Raw genomic sequence first — 23,270 nt, 5'->3', positions numbered from 1 at the left:
CTTTGCTTGTGGATGGCAGGAAGTGCACCTGCGACTGGTGAGGAGGTTATGGGGAGAGGGCCAGAAAATCAGAGTGTCAACCCACCTGAGGACAGGACAAGAAGTAACAGGTGGAAGGTTATTCAAGAGAGATCCAGTCTAGAACTAAGGAGAGGTTTCCTGACAGTGAGAACAATTAACCAGTGGAACGGCTTGCCTCCAGAAGTTGTGAATGTGTCCATCACTGGACGTTTTCAAGAAGAGGCTGGATGGCCATTTGATTGGGATGGTATAGGGCAGTGATGGCTAACCTTTTTGGGCTCCTGTGCCAAAAATTGCATGCGTGCACAAGTGCGCACGCTTGCATGCCAGCACCCAGAAGGCAATGACCGCACCCGCCATGCCCCCCTGCGCATGCATGCGCGATTCCCTCCCCAGCCCCCTTACCCTCATTGCGCCTCCCAGCTGATTTTCAGCCTGTTTGAGGCCCCCTTTTCAGCCTCCCAGAAGCTTGAGGGAAGCCTCTGCAGCCTTTGCAGGCCAAAAAAATAGGCCCCTTTTTGTCACTTCCTGTATTTCCGGAAATACTGGAAATGACGAAACGGGCCTGTTTTTCGGCCTCCAAAGGCTGCAGAAGCTTCCCTCAAGCCTCTGGCAGGCCGAAAAAGGCCTTAAATGGGCCAAAAATCAGCCAGGAGGTACGTGCATGCACAGTGAGGTAAGTTTGCCTGGAGCTTGCGTAGCACGTGTGCCATAGGTTCGCCATCACGGGTGTAGGATCTCCTACTTGAGCAAGGGGCTGGACTAGAAGACCTCCAAGGTCCTTCCAACTTCTGTTATTCTGTTACTTCTGAAAATGGGAACAATTAGCCAGTGGAATGGCTTGCCTCCAGAAGTAATGAATGTGTCCATCACTGGAGGATTTCCAGAGAAAGATCAGACAGCCACTTATTACTTGAGCAAGGGGTTGGGTTTGAAGATCTCTTGAGGTCCCTTTCAACTGTTATTCTATCCGATACCTTCACAAATGGGTTTTTATTAAATATTAGGTGACTTAAGACCTAAAGCATGATGGTAACCCTGATGCTTCTCCACCTGTTGGGTGAAGCAGGGATGGGGTGATGTTTTTCTATGGTCTTTGTGGGTGGCAAAGGAAATTATACCTCTTGCCTTGGAGCATCTCTGAACAATAGTCTTGTGATCTTGCAAGAGACCTCCAACCAAGGGCAGAATTGCCCTACTAGGTACTTGTGTGTGTGTGTGTGTGTGTGATTTACCAACTTGTGAGAACCAGGAGTGTTCAATCTTGGCAACTTTAAGACTTGTGGACTTCAACTCCCAGAATTTTCTTTTCTTTTCCAGAAAAGGTCATTCTGGGAGTTGAAGTCTACAAGTCTTAAAGTTGCCAAGGTTTTGAGATCCCTGCTGTTACACAAATGTTTCTCAACCGTGGTGACTTCAGCACGTGTGGATTTCAACTCCCAGAGTTCCTACGTCTGAGAGAAATGTGTACATTTGCACACTTACATTTTCTGGACTTGTGCAAGAATTGAGAGATCGCCAAATAAATCAAAATTGGAAAGCCTTTTGAACCTTCCTTTTTCTCCAAAATATATTACAGGGCTATTTTTTGATACTTAGCCCTTATAGTCGCTTAGAATAGAAGTAGAGAGAAACTCAAGATTTGCATATTTAGCAAAAAGCAGAATTCTGGGATGGCAAAATTGCAATTTATTTACAAAACCAACAGTGCATCTTACACCTGACAAGGCATATCCCAAGTCCCGTTCTATACACAGAGTATTTTACACACACACACAAACACACACACACACACTCACTCACACACACAGAGTGAGACAGACATGCGTTGCTTTTTTTTCTCTATATACAAAGACATTTACAGATCGTTGAAAGACAGTTGCTCATTTCCTCAAACTAAAAAAAGGCTAATAACAGTATTAATACATATTTAAAAGGCTTCTAAAATATTTAAAAGGAATCTGTCGAGTTCATTTCCAAAAAGTCCCGTTGTGATAGTTGTGAGATTCAGAGGAAAGAAGGCGAGGGGGAAATTAAAATAGATGTTTTGGACCCCACAAAATTCTCTATCGTGTTTCAAGGAAAAACAAAAGATTTCTTAGCAAATTGACCCTTGGAGAGTTTTCTTTCAAACTCCATGCTCGCTTTCTGGATTTGTCCAACATGCTTGAAAGGGGTCAGTTAAAAACCTGTGTGCACACAACATGTAAACTTGGTTACCTTAATTCTGTTTGGCATGTTGTGTAAATCCAGCCCATTTAGTTCACTTCTGTAGCTTATTGGTTCATTAACATAGTATAGGGAGTCCTTGACTTAAAACATTTCGTTTAGTGACTGTTACAACGTCACTGAAAAACGTGACTTAGGACCATTTTTCATACTTACAACTGTTGCAGCATCCACCTGATCACAATTGGGATGCTTGGCCACTGACTCATAGTTATGATGGCCAGTGTCCCGGGGGGGGTCACGTTGATCCCCTTTTGTGACCACCTGACAAGCAAAGCCAGTGAGGAAGCCAGATTCACTTAACGACCATGTTCCTAGCTTAACAACTGCAGTGATTCACTTAACAACCAGGGCGAGAAAGGTCCTAAAATGGGGACAAAACTCACTTAGTGAATTTCTCGGTTCGCAACCTAAACATTGGGCTCAATTTTGGTCGTAAGTCAAGGACACAGAGGCTAAAAACAAAGCTAAGTTTGCAGCAGGTTCGAAGGAGTTTGTGTGTCTGTGTTTGTTAGCTCAGTTGTGGCAGTTCCAGGAAATGCATGTCTGAATGAGCCAATCTGAGATGTAGTTCGGTGAGTCTTCACTAATGGTGGGATTCTACCAGTTTCCCTACCAGCTCGGTGATCACGCACTTCACACATGGGCGCACGCAGCTTTCCAAGCACCAGCTGAGGCTCTGCTGCACCAATCATCTGAGAGGATCAAGGACAGAAAAATCTCTCAGCTGATTGTTGGAGCTTTTTTTGCTACCGGTTCGGTTGAACTGGTCCGAACCGGTAGCATTTCACCACTGGTCTTCACCGCATCTCATGTCCTATGCAACTGACCAAACCAGGGTCCAGGCAGAAGGTCCACTGGGACCCAGAAGGTCCAAAATGGATGAAATTTTGAGGCATTTCCCTGTAAACCCCGATAGCAGTTCTGATCCTGCCTTCAGAGCTGTAGTGGTGCACCAAATTTGTCGCTCCTCCACCCCATATATTGTGGGTTACTTTCACCTCCACTTTGGGTCAACTAGTTTTCTAAAGGAGGTAGTTTCTCAGCCCAGTTGCAACTCTTTGCAGGCATGAAAAAAATGAGGTGTAGTATGCACAAGAAGACTTAAAATATACTTATCAGAGAAGGGTTGATGTTTAAGAAACTTACTTCGTAAGCCTATCCAAAGAGAACTTGGAGCAGTTTTGCAATTCCCCTAAAACTCAAAATCTGTGTTTCTCAACCTTAGCTTAAAATGGGTGGACTTCAACTCCCAGAATTCCCAAGCCAGTTAAGTTATGCTGGCTGGGGAATTCTGGGAGTCCACTCATCTTAAAGCATGCTGGCTTGGGGATTTTGAGCGCCAAACTCCACAAGTCTTAAATTTGCTAAGATAGACTTCAAATTCAATATCAAATGTGGACTCCAGAACCCTCCAGCCAGCACGCTTTAAGATGTGTGCACTTCAACTCTCATACTGGCTGGGGAATCCTGGGTGTTGAAGTCCACCCTTCTTCAGGTTGCTGAGGTTGAGAAAAACCACTGTTCAAAATGCAGACTCACTCACAAAACCTGTCCTCAGGGTCACACACTTATCACGCATACGTATTTCCATAGTTGTTGGTTAGCTTTAGAAATATTCATAGTTGCAGCATGCTAAGAAATACAAATTAAAGAGATGGGGGAGGGACTTGAAGATCACTGGGGATGGGGTGGCCCAGCCTTCTTGGTCTCCAATGGTAGGACCACACCGCTTGGATGTGTGCTGGGCTTTCTAAATCAGGGATCCCCAAACTTGGCGACTTTAAGACTTCTGGACTTCAACTCCCAGAATTCTCCAGCCAGCAAAGCTTTTAATAGATGATGAGCATAGCAGGCTGGAGAATTCTGGGAGTTGAAGTCCAGAAGTTAAAGTTGCCAAGTTTTGAGACCTCTGCTCTAAATGGCTTTGGGAGTTGTAGAACCACTGGTCCCATGATGCAGGCCGAGCAGAACATCGTTGACCCAGCAGAAATAAGACTTCTGTGGGTGTCTCCAGGTACTTTCTTCAGCATTTTCTGGGAAGTCCTTGAAACTTACAGTGGAAAATGTTCCTTGCCCGGTTCATATTAATAATACACAAATAAAAATAATAATTAAAATTGAGCTCGTCTTTTTAACTGCTGGTGGCCTGTGGGAACCTTTGTCCAAAGATGGACCAAGGGCCATCTTAACAACGGCAACAACAGTTAAGTATAATAATTGCTAGAAAAGACACAGGAGTTTCTATGATTTTGCCCCTGAGCCCAGCTGAGTCACTTGAAGAGCCCTGAAGGGACAGCTCGCTTGTCCTTCTCCAACGCTTTGTCCATCTCCCCCCACTACCTGAGTCATCCCTGGCCACAAAAGACTCCAAAATGAGTTCATACAAAGAGGCAGCCCAGAACAGTTAGAAGGGGGGGGGGCAGGGGAAACCCGAGGCTCCCAGTTCCTGAAGTGGCTTCCGAGCATCTTCAGGATGTCTTCCGCGTTGGAGGAGAAGTTGGCTTCTACGTTGGCCAAAGTCTTGGGAAGAAGGAAGGGGCCTTCAGGAGATCTCAAGGTGGAGAGCCTGCGGCTGGGGTGGACCAGTGGCTCAGAAGGAGAGGGCCTGAGTCTCATGAGATCTTTGCCCCCCCCCCAAAAGAGGCACCAGTAAGCAGTTAGGACGAGGGCTCAGAGTGGCTCGGATCTGGGAATCCGGCAGGGAGGGGGCACGAGTGTCAGACCAAGTGTCCCCGCCCATTAATGTAGATGCCGTTGGAGGTGGGCTTCGCTCGGAGAGTGCCGTTCTCTTGGACAAAGTGAGTCATTGCTTGCTTGATATTGTTTTCGTCGTTCCGCTCTTCCTCTTCTTCTTTCTCTTTCTCCTTCTCCTTCTCTTTCTCCTTCTCCTCCGTCTGATCTTCTGGGACAGGGGTTGGGGGTGGCGGGGGAAGCTCGGTCTGGGTCTCGATTTCCCGGACGGTTGATAAGGTTGAGTAGCTGCGTCCCTCGGCTTCTTCTCCCTGAGCGGGACGCAAAGAAGAAGAAAGGGTCACCCAAAGGGGAAATGGGATGGCGGGGGGCGAACGTAGGAGGTCCCAACTCCAGCCATTGGAAACACTACAGGCAGTCCTCAACTTATAACAGTGAGTTTGGTGACCATCCTGAAGTTGCATTGGCACTGAAAAAAGTGACTTATGACTGTTTTCACACTTATGAAATAGATACAGTCATATGTGATGTGTTCTTTTTTTTTTTTAAGGCTAAATTGCAAACAAAAGTGTGTGTGTTTGGAAAACAATGAACAGAGCAGAGAATAGAATATAAAATAGAATATAAAATAGAAGAGAGCAGAATAGAATATAGAATAGAATAGAATAAAATAGAATACAGAATATAGTATATAGAATGTAATGTAAAAAATAGAATAGAATGTAAAATATAGAATAGAATAGGATAGAGAGTAGAATAGAATAGAAATAGAATAAAATAGAGAATAGAAATAGAATAGAATAGAGAATAGAAATAGAATATAGAATATAGAATACAGAATACAATAGAAAAGAAAATAGAGAAGAGAACAGAATAGAATTGGAATAGGAATACGAATAGAATATTTGGCCAAGTATGGTTAGACACACAAGGAATTTGTCTCTGGTACAAAAGCACCCAGTGTACTTGTAAAAAGAAAAAAGGAGGTGGAGGAGGAGGAAAGAAGAGGAAGATAATAATAACAATAACAATAATAATAATAATAATAATGCAACCAGTAAAAAGAGGAAAAAGGTAATAAAGGGATAAATAACACTACAACCATACTTGATGAGTTAATATCCCTACACATTAGTCAGCATAATTAATCCAACATTAAAAAAACAAAAACAAATGAAAATCCGAGAATGCTAGAACCTGCCAGCCTTGCAAAGCTGAGCGACCCGGAGACCCCCTGAGGCTGCCTCCTTGCTTGACTCTACTCACCATCACTGAACAGAGGCTGGTTTCCCGGAAGCTGTCTGTGCGAAAGCTGCCCTGTCTGCTGTCCCGGCACAGGCTGTCCCCGCGGAAACTCCCTTGCCGGCTCTCCGACCTCAGGGGAAGATTTTCTTCGATCTGAAGGGCAGAGAGATAGAATGGGGAGAAGCTCCCTTCAGAAGTGGTGGCAGCTTCATCCCTGGAAGCTATCAAGAAGAGACTGGACTGCCCTCTGTCAGAAACTGCTTGGGTGGCGGCGGAGGGTGGGGGTTGGACTAGATGACCTACACGGTCCCTTCCAACTCTGCTATTATTCTGTTATTCAGAAGTTGTGGGAACTTCATCCCTGGAAGTTTTCTCTTTAACTTGTTCTTCTTCTAATTTCACTCCAAGTAAATGACCATATAACTTTTTAATCAACCTCTCATCAGCACCTAAAATTTCATCTAAATCAGTAAGTGCATTGTAAAACCCTTCTATTTTACTATCTTTAACATATTTAGAATGTATTTGCACATATGAGTACCAATTCATCTTTATTTCTTGTCCTTTCGTTTTTAAAAAAAAAGGGTTTTTTTTTTTTCGCCCCCCAAAAAAAGTAGGTTGTTTGTGTGGGGGGAGGAGTCCCCCCCCCCCCCCCGCTTTGTGGGGGGGGGGGGGGGGGGGGGTTTGGCCCCCGGGGGGGGGGGGGTGTGGGGGGAATTAGAGGAAGGGCCCAACCCCGGGCCCAATAAAAAACCCCCCCCCCCCCCCCCCCCCCCCCCCCCCCTTAAATTTAAACTCAAAAGGGGGGGAATCACCCCCCCACTAGTTCTTGCTTTGTTCTGAGTTCACCCTTTTCATTTAATATTTCTCCATATCTAACTGTATGTTCCATTTTAAAAACAATTAGATAAGCAAAAGCCTCTATAGATGACAACCAGACTGGTATTTTCATGTAATGTTGTTTTCTTATTTTATCCCATATTGTCAATAATGAATCTTGGATATAATGTCTTCTAAAATACCCATGCATTTTACTTTCCTTATACCATAGAAATGCATGCCATCCTGATAACAAATCATGATCTTCCAATGTTAACAATCTAGTATTCCTCAATACAATCCATTCTTTCACCCACGTCAATGCTACCACTTGATAATATAGTTCCCAATCACTGGAAGCTTTCAAGGGGATACTGGACTGCCGTCTGTCAGAAATGGCATAGGGTCTCCTGCTTGGGCGGGGGGTTGGACTAGATGACCTACGAGGTCCCTTCCAACTCTGTTAATCTGTTAAACTAATCTCAATGTTCTTTAGGGATTATTTCCTCCTGCTAAGCCAGGGTGGATTGGGTCCACAGTTCTCAGAATCTGAGGAGGACCTAGGACTTGGGGATTAGGAGTCTCCAAGTCCCGGGCTGCAGCCTACTTCTTTGAGCTTTGAGCCGTTCGGAACCGGGGCACAAAAGTGGCGGGCGAGCATGGCACACATCCCCACTTGTGCAAGCAATGGGTGAGCAGGTGTGCGCCTGTGTGCTCACCACTTGCACGGAACAATTTCTTCTCAGTCCCTCCCCGCCGAGCTACAAAGCCGGAAAGGTTATGGATGTTATGTTATCCAGATGTTATGACGTTCTTAAGAATTACAGAATTTATTTATTGAATTTATAACAAGATTTGGAGGGGATTGTGGTCTGCCAACAATCAGCGGAGTTGGCGGCAGACTTGGACAGTGAGGAGGTTTGGGAGGAACATGGGCCAGTCCTGGAGTCGGGGGAAGGCTCTGACGAGGGCTCTGTGTCAGAGGCAGAGATGGGGCCAGGGCTGTCCGACAGTTATCAGCTGCCTTTGGAGTTGGAGATCAGTGGGGCAGAAGAACAGCTGGAGCCTGTTCCCACTGTGTGCATGCGCAGAGCTGCCAGATGAAGGGAACAGTTAAGGAACAAGGGTTGACTCAGGAGTAAAGGCACAGGTGGGTGGTGAATGGCCCCTCCCATAGGAATTAAAAGAGGAGCAAAAGGGGAGGGGTATTTGCATAAGACAATTAATTCACTTCATTAGAGTGAAGATCTGTTCCTGACTTCTTGCCAAGTAATTGCTGTTACAGCGTGGCGTTTGGAAGATATTGGCCTGGCAACTCTCCAAGCCTGATAAAGGTCTGTAGTGGTGAAATACTTTGAAATACTGTTTGCCAGGACTTTGCTGGAGAGGAATTCACTTTAACCTAAATAAAAGGGGTTTTATCGGGATGAGGAATCTGCTTCATGGTCTTGGGAAGCCTGGGTCAGAACAGGGGTTCCTTGTAGGCCTCTTCATCTGGCCCTACTCAGGCAGGAGTAAGTTGTGGTTTTGAAGCTTGATTTAAAGCAACCCCCCCTCCAGATTTGATCTGCTGGTTGAGCAGGGGGTTGGACTAGTTGACCTCCAAGGTCCCTTCCTCTTATTCTGTTTGGTTAGGAGACTCTATACAATTTGGGACAAGTGGCTATCCAGCCTCTTCTTAAAAGTCTCCAGGGATGGAGCACCCACAACTTCTGGAGGCAGTTCCACTGGTTAATTAATTGTTCTCTCTGTCAGGAAACTTCTCCTGAATTCCAGGCTGCTTCTCATTGTTTCTTGTCTTGCCTTCAGGTGCTTTGGAGAATAGCTTGACTCCCTGTTCTTTGTGGCAGCTCCTCTTACATTGGAAGATGCTATTATGCCTCCCCTAGTCCTTCTTTTTAATAAACTAAACCAGGGGTCTCCACCCTTGGCAACTTTAACACTTGTGGACTTCAACTCCCAGAATTCCTGTCAGCTCTTCAACTTTGGCAACTTTAACACTTGTGGACTCCCAGACTTCCTCAGCCGGCCATGCCAGAATTCTGGGAGTTGAAGTCCACAAGTCTTAAAGTTGCCAAGGGTGGAGACCCCTGAACTAAATAAACCAATTCCTGCCTTCTACCACAGAAACACAAATGCGTGCCTTCTCCAAAACAAGAGATGTTATGTTGTTATGAAGGCCTTTCCCATAATCCTAAATAATGCAGACTTAACTAAGTCAGTTTATCCCAAAAGTACTTCTTCAAAAGGCAACTGGATTTTGTTTTCTTCTTTGGAAACATTTAGCTTCTCACCCACAAAGCTTCTTTAGTTCTACATGGAATATTGTTTGGATGGCATCTTTGTAGGTTTCAAATATCTTGTGAGAACAAGATGGGTGGACATGTCTACGAATCGTCGAAAGAAACGGAACCTATTTTTTGTTCTGGCTTCTCCTTTTTCTTGGGGTGTCTCCCCAAAACCCTCTGTTCAAACCAGCCCTACATTAAGGCCTTCAGAAGTACTGAGAAAATTAGATGCATGGGAACCATAATTTCTCCATCTGAGCTCCTCATGTCAGAGTTAGCCCTACAAGCAGAGGTGAGCTGCTGCCAGTTTGCACTGACCGGTAGTTAAGATTAGGCACAGTTCGACGAATCGGCAAATCCCACCACTAGCTGGCCCCACTCCACCCATTTTTCAGCCTGGTTTTTGGACTGTTTTCAGGCTGGTTTTCAGGCTGTTTTCAGGCCATTTTCCGAGCCAAAAACAACCTGAAATTGCCTCAAAAACGGCCTGGAAACAGCCCCCCAAATAGCCTGAAAATGCCCCCAAATGGGCGGGGGTGGGGGCCAGCCAGTGGTGGGATTAGCCCCAACCGGCAGGGCTGGGTGTGATGAGTGACATCACCCACCCGGTCACATGACCAACCGGCCATGCCTACCCAGCCAGAGAACCAGTGGTTAAAAAAATTGTAGCCCACCAACTGCCTACAAGTGAGAATTTAACTTCATGCTTTCCCTTTTGCAAACGTACAGCCATCTGTCCTAATTTTGGGTATGTTCTCCCTCCTTTCCTATGGCCTGGAGCTGGCACATTCTTCTCTAGTATAGGATTTGCGATGTTTTCTCAGAAGAAAATACATGCTTTTTAGGTGCATGTTTTTCCCGCTTGTGTCCACTAGGGACCGCTGGAGGTCTTAATCCATCAATCAGAATAGAGCCAGAACTTCACTTCTGTGGCTCAGTACATGAAAAGAAGGGCAGGATGTGTGTGTGTGTGTGTGTTGAGGGGGGGGGGGGATCAAGAAAGACTCCTTCCTAGGTTGAGCAAAGAGTTGTAGCTGTAATCACCAAATGGCCTCGCCCTGGCCAGAAATGGCATTCCAATGGTGTGGTGTGCCACTAGTGTGGCATTGCTACCATCACAATGCTCTTCCTGTTAGTCACATATTCATGGAAGTCCAACTGGATGAAATTTCCAGACAGTTGAGAGCAATTAACCAATGGAACAACTTGCCACCTGAATTTGTGGGTGCTCCATCACTGGAGGTTTTCAAGAAGAGACTGGACAGCCATTTATCCAGAATGGCATAAATTCTTCTGCTTGAGCAGGGGGTTGGACTAGAAGACCTCCAAGGTCCCTTTCAACTGTGTTATTCTGGGATTCTGTTAACCAGTGGGATAGCTTGACTCTAGAAGCTGTGGGTGCTCCATCACTGGAGGTTTTCAAGAAGAGATTGGACAACCATTTGTTCAGAAGAGTAGGGGGTTGGACTAGAAGACCTCTAAGGTCCCTTCCCACCCTATGATTCTATGTCCTACGGCCAGTCCTTAATCCATCCAGAAGGCAATGAGCTTTCCTCCACAACTCACAACCCAACCTTTGTGTTTTTCACCCTTCTCCACCACCATCACACCCCAAGTTTTTACCTGATGCCGTGTCTCCGTGCTGTGGCTCGAATGCAGGCGCCGGATTGAATTTTCCCGGGTCAAAGTCAGTTCTTCCTCACTGCCAAGGACAAGGAGATGGGGTACTGAAGATGTGAGCTTGGTGAAAACACCTTTCAACCCAACCGTTGACTCTGTTTTGTGGTTCTGACACCAGAAGAAGGAGTTGGCTAGCCACGCCACAATGGGGAGTTGAAGTCCACAACTTGAAAATGGGTTGGACTTCAACTCCCGATGTGAGTTGACTTCATGGGTGGCTGGACTTCCAGACTTCTGGAAGAGCATTTCTCAATCTTGGGCACTTGAAGGTAGGTGGACTTCAACTTCTAGAATTCCCTGGCATAGCTGGGTGGGGAATTCTGTGAGTTGAAGTCCACCCATCTTCAAGCGCCCAAGGTTGACACATATTGTCCTACAGTCAGAGAACCTCGTCAAGTGGTACTATCTTTTCTGCCATATCTAGATATAAATCCGTTCCTCTTCCCTGTGTTATTTCACCCCACCCTTGATCTCCTTCTCCACCCAAGGTCCTTCTTCATCCTGTCAGGGTTCTGACCGATACCCTATTTAATCATGAGCCTCAGGCCAAGCTTCAAAAGAAGTTGACAGATCCGTCTGAGCACCTCCAACTCAAGGACGATGACCGGTGTCAACCCTGGAGCGGACCTGTCTGAGACCATCTTTCTGAGTTTTGTGGGTTACCACAAAGCAGAAGAGGGGACCGGGAGGGGGGATTAGCTAGCTGAAGTTTTGCAGTCAAAGCAAAATGTTTTCTCGTGGGAACCAAGGTCATTCCAACAAGTAGCTGGGGAGAGGAGGAGTGACATAACCAAGCAACTGGCCAGCATCTCGACTGGACCATGTGATGGGGGGATTGGGGAAAGGGGAAAACTTTCACTTTGAATCAAGGTGAAAAACCATGGGAACTTTCAGAGTCGGCTTACACCGGTTGTGCCAACATGATGTATCCAAATAACTTGTTCTTTGAGGAGTTCTGATTTCAAGGGGTGCATTACTTGGAAGCCTGACAACTGAAGGGTCAAGCAGACCAGTTCTCACGACTTTCTCGTAAGGCCAGGTCGATCCCCAGAGGAGAGGAAATCGACCTGAGCTTCCATGCTTACTATTTCTTGGTGATGCGCTTGGTCTTCCGCTTGTGGTAGCATGTCATGAGGATGATCACCAGAATCAGGAGGCTGAGCAAGACCACCGAAATGATGCCCACCCCGATCATGGAGATGGAGACCACGTCTACCTGTGGGGCTGGGAGTTCTGCAGGTGAGACACACACACAGAGGATTTCAAGCTCAGAAAGAACCAGGAATCACAGGTCTGCTTTGAAGTGCCTATACAGACACCACACACACACACACATATCAGACATAGTTGAATGGAATAAATGATATGGAATTAAATTTGGGCATAGTTGAATGTAATTAAATATATATATTTAATTCGGTTTCTGAGAATCTCTCTCTTTCTCTCCCTGTCTCTCTCTCTCTCTCCCTGTCTCTCTTTCTCTCCCTGTCTCTTTCTCTCTGTCTCTCTCTCCCTGTCTCTCTCTCTCTCTCCTCTCTTTCTCTCCCTCTCTCTCTTTCTCTCTCTTCTCTCCCTGTCTCCATCCTTCCTTCCTTCCTTCCTTCCTTCCTTCCTTCCTTCCTTCCTTCCTTCCTTCCTTCCTTCCTTCCTTCCTTCCTTCCCTCCCTCCCTCCTTCCTTCCTTCCTTCCTTCCCTCCCTCCCTCCCTCCCTCCCTGTGGTTAAAAGGAAGTTTTGCAGGAAAACTCTGCCCTCTGCCAGCAGTTCAATCCTGATTTTTTACAATCCAGTAAAATGAGGACCCAGATGGTTGGGGACAAGAGGCTGACTCTGTACACCTCTCACAGAGGGCTGTGAAGCACTGTGAAGCGGGACATAAGTCTAAGCGCTGTTGCTATTTCTTAAGTTAGTCACACAGTTTTTAAGTGAACCTGGCTTCCCCGTTGCCTTTGCTGGTCAGAAGGTTGCAAAAGGGGATTAGGTGACCCCAGGACACTGTGACTAGCATAAATAGGAGTCACTTGCCAAGCGCCTGACTTTTGATCACGGATGCTGCAACAGTTGTAAGTGTGAAAAATGGTCATGTCACTTTTTTCAGTGCCGTTGTAACTTGGAACGGTCACTAAATGAACTGTTGTAAGTTGAGGACTGTCTGTAGATGCCAGCTGCCAAATAGTGATTATGTGAATATGGGGATGCAGTGACAGTCGTAGGTGTGAGGGCCCATTTTTCGGTCCCGTTGTAACTTTGAACAGTTGGTCAACAAATGCTTGCGAGTCGCAGACTAGCTGCAATCCGAAACACAAGTCCTGAGATAGACGGTGAATGAACTGGCATCAACCAGAGGTTTTCAAGGCAAAAATCACTGGAGAAAAGACACAGGAATAGAATAACAGAGTTGGAAGGGACCTTGGAGGTCATCTAGTCCAACCCCCTGCTTGAGCAGGAGAGTCTATTCCAAATATCAGCTTCTACCTAGGATCGAACTCACAGCCTCCTGATTGGGAGGTGAGAGCTTCCCTTCTAGGGCACCACGCTGGACTAGGAGATTGGACTAGAAGATCTCCGAGATCCCTTCCAGCTTTATGATTCTATGTTTCTAACTAATATGACTCTCATATGCCTTAAGCAGGCCCGAAAGACAGATGAGTTCAAGCAGGGAAGGAAGAATGCATTTTACGGGCCCAATTGTACCTCTGCCTGTTTCAAACATTCTTCATCCAGCTGTTACTGGGACGGCACAAACAGGGACTCTCCCTATTCACGCCTGATTTTCTCGGGAATAAAAACCACGCAAGGTAGGAAGGCCCGTGGATATTTCCAGATGTGGCCACCTGAACCTACCTTTGATGCCCACCACAGCCCTCACTTCCTTGGCTGCAAAGCTGTTGGATACTCGGCAGATGTAAACCCCTTTGTCTCCGGTTTTGAGGGGTCTCTGGAAGAGCAAGGTATCCCCTTTGATCCTCACTCCCCTGGGGAGGGACTCATTGAGCCTGTGGGGAGAGCAGAGAAGGTCAGAGTGAAAAAGAAAGCGAAATGTGGAACTTGCTCCTCTTTTAGCTTAAAGGGAAGGGAAGGGAAAAGAGGAGGGGAGGGAGATAGAAGGAAAAAGGAAAGGGAGGGAGGGGAGGGATGGGAAAGGAGGGGAAAAGAAAGGAGAAGGGAGGGAGGGAAGGGAGGGGAAGGAAATGGAAGGGAGGGAACGGAAAGGAAAAGGGAGGGGATGAAAGGGAAGGGAAGGGAAAGGATAAGGAAGGGGGGAGGGGAGGAGGAGGAAAGGGAAATGGAAGGGAAACGGAAAGGAAAAGGGAGGGGATGGAACGGAAAGGAAAGGGAGGGGATGAAAGGGAAGGGAAGGGAAAGGATAAGGAAGGGAAGGGAGGGAGGAGAGGGGAAAGAAAGGAAAGAAAAGGGGTGGGAAGGAAAGGGAAGGGAAGGTGAGGAAAGGAGAGGGGAGGGGAAGGGAGGAAAGGGGAGGGAGAAATGAGAGGGGAAAGGGAAATGGAAGGGCAATACGTTACAGTGCAAGATTTCTTATCAGCCTGACCAGACAGGAAACACAACCAGATACACCAATCCCCCTTTACTGTAAGGCTACGTGAACAAAATCTCACAAGTCCGAAAGTACAAATCTCCCACCATCTGTTTCAAAGCCTTGGGAGGCGAAGGAGCATCCCTGCTGACTCTCATCCCCCCCCCCGTTATGCAGCCGAGGGCTCAGCCGTCCCTTATATGACCCTTCTCTTGGCCCCACATCCCATCCCCAGGTGTTGCAGGTAGCATTACCCCACAAGGGACTGGGGACCCAGGCGCAGAACCTGGACCTAGTCACCCACTTGCCTGCGATGGCCTCAGAATGAGTGAGACCACAATCCTCATAGACAGGGTTGGGCTGCTACCGGTTCACACTGATTCAGGCGAACTGGTAGCTAATTTTATGGCCAATTTGGCGAACCGACAAATCCCACCCCTGGCTGCCCCCTCCCCTTACCTCCCAGGAGTCCCCATGTGGCCCATTTTGGATCGCAGGTAAGTGTGGAGCCTTGAGGAGGGTGAAAAACGGGCCTCCCGGAAGTTCCGGAAGGCCGGAAATAGGCCTGTTTCCAGTCTCTGGAAAGCCTCTGGAGCCTGGGGAGGCCATTTTCACGCCCCCGGAGGTTCGAGGAAAGCCTTTGGAAACAGCCCCTTCCCAGGCCAGGGTGGTGCAGGAGGCCGATTAGGCCATGCCCACCATGGCCACGCCCACCCTGCCACCAGGCAGAGAACCAGTTGCTACATTTTTTGAAGTCCACCCCAGCTCATGGACAGCAGAATCACACAACCAGCACACACACTAGGCCAGAGGTCACCAACCTTTTGGAGCTCAGGGGCCACCAAACTCATAATTTTAAATCCCATGGACCAGAGACCCTGGGAAAGTCCCCCAAAAAGTCTGCAGGAAAAATCCCCCACCCCGTTTTCTTACTGATCGATCGTTTTTTATTTGGGATCGCAGGATACTGTCTCCAGCTCCGTTCTCGGGGGTGTGGGGTGGGAGAGAGAGACTTTTGGCTTCATGCAAGGAAAGCAGCAGAAGCTGCAGAAGTCTTTCTTTCTCTCCCCCAAACTCCACCAGAAATGAGTCTTTGCCGGCGCAGCCTCTTGAAGCAGGATGCCTTGCAGGGTCCCAAAGACTCATTTCTGGCAGAGTTTGGGGGAGAGAAAGAAAGACTTTGGCTGCTTTCCTTGCATGCAGCCAAAAGCAGAAGAAAGAAGCGGAAAGAAGCAGCCTGGTGGCCAGGCCAGGCGCATGGGGCGTGTGGGGCAAGTTCCCCCTCCACCCTTTCCCCCCTCCCCTCACTACCTCGTGTTGCTTCCAATGCAAGCGATGCAAGCCTTGTGTTCCCACGCAGCCTGGATTAATTACTTTGGGGGGGACATTTCTCTGTGGACCACCAAAATTTTCTCGTGGCCCACCAGTGGTCTGCAGCCCGCCAGTGGGCGACCACTGCACTAGACTTGAAGCTAAAAACTGCAAGTATTTCCAGGCAGCATCCCACAGGATGTCTCTCTTCCTTGACTTCCACACCGCTGATAAATTACTATCCTATTTCTGGGGCTTGCAGGACAACCTCTCTAGGGTGAGTTGTTAATACTCATCCTTCAGGTTTTAGCCTGCACGCCCAATTCGTACATGTGCCAGGGTCACGCTTTTTTTAGAGCAACGAATAGGCTGCAACATGCACGGCTGATTTTTGCTAATATTATTTTTTTTTCTCACCCTTTATTTTAAATATTTATAGGCTATTTCCTCCACTAGCTTTTAGGTGCAACAGTTGGGAAGAAATAGCTCAAAAATAATCAGATGAAAAATGAGTGCAAAACACATTTGATTTTTCTTCTTCTGCTTTGGCCAAACCTTAGGCAGGATGAAGTCCGACTTCAAGGCATCAGAGAAATGTGGAAGATGATAAAGATTTTCAGCAGAGTAAAAACTAAGCCTTGTTTTAAGAAATAAAACAGGAACAGTTAGTCCTGCACTTACGGCCATTCATTTAGTGACAATTCAAAATTATGGTGGAGCTAAAAAAGTGACTTATGACCAGTCCTTGTACTTTTGTCCCATTTTATGACCTCTCTTGCCACAGTTGTTAAGTGAATCACTGCAGTTGTGGAGTAAGTTACATGGTTCTTAAGTGAATTTGGCTTTCCCGGTTGTAACTTGAGGACCGTCTTGACTTTGCTGGCACCTGGGCTGTGGTTTTTGGCTGGTTAAAGTAACTGAAGGGAGAAAGGGCCTCCCTTTCCTGGCTGCTCCTCCATCCCAGGGACGTGTTGTGACTGGTGATTCAGGGAAGATAAATTGGGGGAGGGGGGGGGGAGAGGGAGCCATGACATCATCCACAATAGGTGCTGAAATCAAAGGCAGGCCTTCCCTTTTCCCACGGTGACCTGATTAGCAGAGTCGGTGCTGAAACCTGTTCGGGCCCCACCCCAAACTCTGCACCCGCGGATGCCGGCAGCATCGGGTGCACATTGGCCTGGGCAGCTGCTGCGCCCCCCAACCCTAAACCCAAACCCCAATCCAAAACCCAAACCCAACTGTGATGACCCAGGGTGGGATATCAAAGCAACAAAGTCACAAAAACAGGTGAAGTCCCTTTAATTCCTTCAACTTGGCTTCAAAGGTCCAATTATCATTGACTGGAGAAAAAACTCCCCCACAAACAGTTGTGAAAAGGAAGAAATGCCGTTCAAACTCAAAATACATATCAATTATGAATAGAAAAAACAACACAAACCACACTGAAGCAATTAATGAGACAAGGCAGGATAAGGGCTTGAAGACATCCACAGATATCGAAATACACACACTGGGGAGGACGCCAGAACTCAGGTAAGAACTGAAAGACTAGAATTATTTCACACTTTGCTTCCAGCACTGGGCCATGCACAGTTTGTCCTTTTAAGCAGTCCTCACAGTGCAGCCCATGAAGGGGCTCAAGGCCACTTCCTCCCCCGTAGACCACGCCATTCACATTTCTCCCTTATCCACTCCTCCCTGCGTGCCCTAGGATGAAGAGATGGTGCCCTAGGATGAAGAGACAGTGGGTCTGAATGCCCAGCCGACCTGTGCCCTTCCCCAGTTTCCTCCACAACCTCTGGAGCCACACTCCAACTCCCTGTTGGCTGTTCCTCCTCTCCCTCGGAGTCAGATTCTAACAGGGGCATGACACCAACCTGTAACCCTAACCCAATCCCCAACTGAAACCCAAGCCCTAACCCTCAACCCTAACTCAACCCCAAACTCTAACCCCAATCTCAAACTCTAGCCCTAACCCCCAAGTCCGAACCCATAGTCCTAATCCCCAAATTCTAGCTCTAAACCTAACCCAAACCCTAACTCAACCCCAAACTCTAATGCCAGCACTAACCCTAACTCCAACCTCAAACCTAACCCAAAACCTAACCCCAACCCCATCCCCAACTGAAACCCAAGCCTAACCCTAACCCTAACTCAACCCAAAACTCTAACCCCAGCCTCAAACCCCAAACCAAACCCCCAATCGTAACCCCAAATACCCATACCCCAACCAAACCCAAAACCCAAACCCAACCCCTAACCCTAACCTCAGCCCTAACCCAAACCCAATTCTAATGCCAACCCCAATCCTAGCCCAAACCCACCACCCAAACCCCTAACCCTAATCCCAAATCCCATACACCAAACCCTAACCTCAACCATAACCCCTAACCCTAAACTTCCTTCCCCAATCCTAACCCAAACCTACCACCCCAAACCCAAACCCCAATCTTAATTCTAACTCTAACCCCAACCCTAACCCTAACCCCTAACTCAGTGATGGTGAACCTTTTTGGCACCAAGTGCCCAAATGAGAACACACGTGCATGTGCGTGCGTCGGACCACCGGAAAACCGAAGAGCAGCTGGCCGATGCATGCACGCCTCTTTTTTGGCCTGTTTTGGCCATTTTCAGGCTGTTTTTGGGGCCAAAAACGGCCTGAAAATTACCCCAAAACAGCCCCCCCAAAAGGCCCGAAAACAGCCTTGTTTTGGGGTGAATTTTGGGCTGTTTTACAGTGCTCTGGCGCTTGTAAAGAGCAGCTGGCGATGGGGAGCATGCCCACTGAGAGGGCTCCATCTGCCACCTCTGGCATGCATGCCACAGTTTCGCCATCACGTCCCTAACCCCAACCATTCCAGACCAGTGGTGGTCCAGTCTCTTCTTCAAAAGGTAGGGTAGAGGGTTCCCTGCTTGAGCAGGGGGCTGGACTAGAAGACTTCCAACTCTGTTATTCTGTAACAGAGGCTTTTTCCGTCGATGTTCTTAAGCAAAGCACTGCAGTTGTTAAGTGAATCGGCAGTCATTAAGCAAAACCAGATCCCCCCCGTTGGCTTTGCTTGTCAGAAGCTGGCAAAGGGCAATCACATGACCCTCAGAGGCAGGGGTGGGATTCTACCGGTTCGGACCGGTTTGGTAGAACTGGATGTTAAAGTTGCATTGCATTCGCCGAACCGGTATTTCAACTGACCGGCTTGCCCCACCCCTCCCCCCCTCCCCTCCCCTCCCCGGAGTCTCCACGTGGCCCATTTTCAATGCAGGTAAGTGCAGGGGATGTGTGGAGGCTCTGGGAGGGGGAAAAACGAGCCTCCTGGAAGTACCGGAAGTCCAGAAACAGGCCTGTTTCCGGCTTCTGGTGGGCCTCCAGACCCTGGAGGAGGCTGTTTTCACCCTCCCAGAGGCCTGAGGGAAGCCTCTGGACCCTTGGGAGGGCAAAAAACAACCTCCCCCAGCCTCTGGAGACCCTCCAGAAGCCGGAAACAGGAAGTTCTGGTAGGCCCCACCCACCATGGCCCCGCCCACTCAGCCACCGGGCAGCGAACCGGTTGCTGGGATTTTTTGGGAATCCCACCCCTGCTCAGATCCATGCAACTGACATCCATGCATGCCAGGATCCAATTTTTGAACCCAAGACCACGGTGGAGGTCTGGCGGGCATCCGCATCAGAGCTGGTTATAAGTCATTTTTTCCCCCCAGTGCTAAAATAATGATTTTAACTTGTACAGGTAGACCTTGACTTACAATGGTTCATTTAGTGACCATTCAAAGTTACAACGGCACCAAAAAAAGGACCATTTTTCACAGTTACGATCTTTGCATGGTTGCGTGATCAAAATTCAGGCACTTGGCAGCTGACTCGCATTTATGACGGTCTCAGTGTCTCGGGGAGGCAGTGGGGCTCACATGATCCCCTTTGGCGACCTTTCTTCAGGCTTCTGAAGCCTGATGATGGCAGATGAGATTCTGCCGAAACGTTGCTACAACTTTAAAAGCACAACTACAATGACGTGGGAAAATACCCGAACAAAGCTGAATGCCATACATGTAAGTACCCGCGAAAACTTGAGAAAACAAACAAACATACATATATATATATATATATATATATATATATATATATATATATATATATATATATATAATTAATAATATATATGTAATTTATTTTATTTATTTTTTGTTTTATTCGGTTTGTCAATTGCTTACAAGATAATAGGTATAAGTAAACTCTAAAACTCCACACTGTTCAAAGAATGTCCATCCCAAATTGTATAGCTAAAAGTCTGTGGAGATTCTCAGTCCTCCAGGTGATGGTTGTCCCAAAGGTGCTTTTTTCAGGAGGCAACTGGACTTTCTGGTTTTTTCTTTTGAAAATGTTTCTCTTCTCATCCAAGAAGCTTCTTCAGCTCTGACTTGGATGGTGGAGAACTGAAGGATTTTTATTCTTTGCAGACAGCTGGTCATTTGCATCGTTTTAGAGGGTCGTTGAGGCCACTTGGAGGTTTGTCTGTGTCCTCAGGATCACCCGAGTGGTGCTCCTGGTTCCTGTAGTCTGCAATTTTTTTTTCCTCTACAGGACTACAGGAACCATTTGCATCACTCAGGTAAACCTGAGGACACAGATAAACCTACAAGTGGCCTCAATGACTCTTTAAAAGGATGCACAGGTGCATGGTGCGCGGCAAGGGGAATCATGCGTGCAGATGCAGGAGGTGTGGGTGCCCCAGCACGCATTGCCTTCTGGGTGCTGGCACAAAAGCGTGTGCACATGAGTGCGTGTGCAATTATTGGCACAGGAGCTGAAAAAAGGTTTGCTACCACTGGTATAGGGTCTCCTGCTGCAGCAGGGGATTGGACTGGAAGATCTCCAAAATTCCTTCCAGCTGTGATTGATTGAATTCTATGCAAAATGCATCCAATTCTCTACCGGGATGTATCCGATGCACGCCAGCGCATTCAATCTTGCAAATTTGCAGAGCAGCATTGCAAAGTTGCTCTTTTCCATGTTTTGCGACACTTTGTCACCAAGCCAAGTTCATTCCTGATTTTGGGGGGCAATTCCTGTGAATCGACGCAACAACTCTCTAAAAAGGATGCAAATGACCAGCTGTCGGCAAGCAATGTAAATCCTTTCACTCCCCACCATCCAGTCAGAGCTGAAGAAGCTTCTTGAATGAGAAGAGAAACGTCTTCAAAAGAAAAAACAAGAAAGTCCAGTGGCCTCCTCAAAAAAACACCTTTGGGACAGCCATCACCTGGATGAAGAGAATCTCTAGAGACTTTTAGCTCTATACAATTTGGGATGGACACCCTTTGAAGGATGTGGGAGTAGAAATGGATTTCCAGAGGGAAAAAAATGCAGACTACAGGAACCAGGAGCACCACTCAGGTGACCTTGAGGATACAGATAAACCTCCAAGTGGCCTCAACGACTCTTTAAAAGGATGCAAATGACCAGCTTTGTCTTCAAGGAATATAAATCCTTCCATTCCCCACCATCCAGCCAGAGCTGAAGAAGCTTCTCGGATGAGAAGCCAAACATCTTCAAACAAAAAACCAAGAAAGTCCAGTTGCCTCCTGAAAAAGCACCTTGCTTTGGGACATCCTCAGGAAACTTTTATTTTTTGATTTGTCAATCGCTTACAAGATAATAGATATAAGAATAAACATAGTTTTGAATACATGAGATAGATACTTATAAGAAAAATAAAAAGAAACAATAGGACAGGGACGGTAGGCACGATTGGTGCGCTTATGCACGCCCCCTACAGACCTCTTAGGAATGGGATGAGGTTAACAGTAGACAGTCTAAGTCTAAGGTTAAAGTTTTGATGGTTTGGGGAAGAGACCACAGAGTCAGGTAGTGTATTCCAGACATTGACCACTCTGTTACTGGAGTCATATTTCCTGCAATCAAGTTTGGTGCGGTTAACCTTGAGTTTGTATCTATTGTATGCTGTTGTGTTGCTATGGTTGAAGCTGAAGTATTCATTGACAGGTAAGTCATTGCAATGTATGATTTTATATACCATACTTAGATCAGACCAAAGACGGCATAATTCAAGGTTGTCTAGGTCTAGAATTTCAAGTCTGGTAGCATAAGGTATTCTGCAACGAATAGAGGAGTGAGAACTCTTCTTGTGAAATATTTCTGGACTTTCTCAGCTGTGTTAATATCAGATACGTAATGTGGGTTCCAGACTGATGAGCTGCATTCGAGTATTGGTCTAGCAAATGTTTTGTATGCTCTAGTTAGTAGTGTGATATTACCAGAGAAAAAGCTACGTAAGATTAGGTTAATAACTCTTAATGCCTTTTTGGCTATGTAGTTACAGTGGGCTCTAGCACTTAGGTCATTTGAGATGAGTACTCCAAGATCCTTGACAGAGTTTGGATCCTCATCAAGGTCTTGACTATTCAGCCTGTATTTTATTTTCTGATTTTTTTGCCAATATGTAAGACAGAGCATTTATTTGTTGAGATTTGAAGTTGCCATTTGATTGACCATTCTGATACATAGACAAGGTATTTTTGAAGGGTAGCAGTATTGTCGGTGGTGTTGAATAGCTTTACCTCATCAGCAAAGAGAACACAGTTGCTCTTAATATGATCACAGAGGTCATTTATGTAGAGTATGAAGAGAGTTGGTCCTAGAACCCTTGGGGGACACCACTGTTGACAGGTACAGAATTTGATAGGACGCTCCCAATTTTGACCATTTATTGTCTGTTTGACAGGAATGCTTCTATTCAGTTATGCAGGTGTCCAGAGATACCATAAGATTTTAGTTTTAGTAGTAGTTTGTCGTGTACCACTGAATCAAAGGCTTTACAGAAGTCTATGTAGATTGCGTCTATTGCTTTGCCCTGATTGAGTTGTGTAGTCCATATGTTTTTGTGGTGTAAGAGTTGCAGATTACAGGATAGTTTTTTTCGGAAACCAAATTGTTTATTAGAGAGTAGGTTGTTTGTCTCTAAGTGGAGGATAATGGATTGGTTAATAATGGATATAATTGATATATATATATATATGGTGTTATTGTTTTAAATGTAGAATGTAGTAATTAAAAAATGACTTTATTAACATAAATTTTTGATAATGAATTAAAGGGAGTAAAGAGGGGAAAATGTGTAAGGTAAAGGAGTGGCTAGCTTGAATTGACAATGAAAGGGATTTGATTGCCTATGACTATCATTAAGTGTTGTTACCTTATGATTCTTGACGAATGTATCTTTTCTTTTATGGACACTGAGAGTATTTACACCAAGACAAATTCCTTGTGTGTCCAACCACACTTGGCCAATGAAGAATTCTATTCTATTCTAGGATGAACTTTAAGAAACAATGAATGGAATAATAGTATGTGATAAAATTTACAAAAGTGACGGATATAAGAAAATGTGTGTAATGAGTACAGAAATTGAATAAGGATTTAGATAATATTGTAAAA

General features: G+C 46.3%; 2 protein-coding genes across 4 annotated transcripts in view; both read right to left on the bottom strand.

Moving 5' to 3' along the window:
* USF1 (upstream transcription factor 1) overlaps nt 1-23,270 on the bottom strand; it is a 160,473-nt gene that overhangs the window by 75,288 nt on the left and 61,915 nt on the right. The window lies entirely within an intron of this gene.
* NECTIN4 (nectin cell adhesion molecule 4) overlaps nt 1,688-23,270 on the bottom strand; it is a 133,051-nt gene continuing 111,468 nt past the window's right edge. The window contains exons 5-9 of one of the 2 annotated variants that reach the window (XM_087943764.1): nt 13,819-13,970; nt 12,062-12,209; nt 10,920-10,998; nt 6,211-6,342; nt 1,688-5,255 (exon numbers count right to left, since the gene is read on the bottom strand). In XM_087943764.1, coding sequence (XP_087799890.1) covers nt 4,971-5,255; nt 6,211-6,342; nt 10,920-10,998; nt 12,062-12,209; nt 13,819-13,970 — 796 coding nt within the window. In that variant the 3' untranslated portion in view covers nt 1,688-4,970. The remainder of the gene's footprint in view (nt 5,256-6,210; nt 6,343-10,919; nt 10,999-12,061; nt 12,210-13,818; nt 13,971-23,270) is intronic. The other variant, XM_087943765.1, reaches the window with a different exon arrangement.

This window comes from Notechis scutatus, chromosome 14, assembly GCF_049901735.1.
Source record: "Notechis scutatus isolate UNSWTSFEM ecotype Mainland chromosome 14, rNotScu1.2, whole genome shotgun sequence".
NCBI lineage: Eukaryota > Metazoa > Chordata > Lepidosauria > Squamata > Elapidae > Notechis > Notechis scutatus.
Note: the sequence above shows the minus strand (reverse complement) of the source record. Positions and strands in the feature narration are given on the sequence as shown.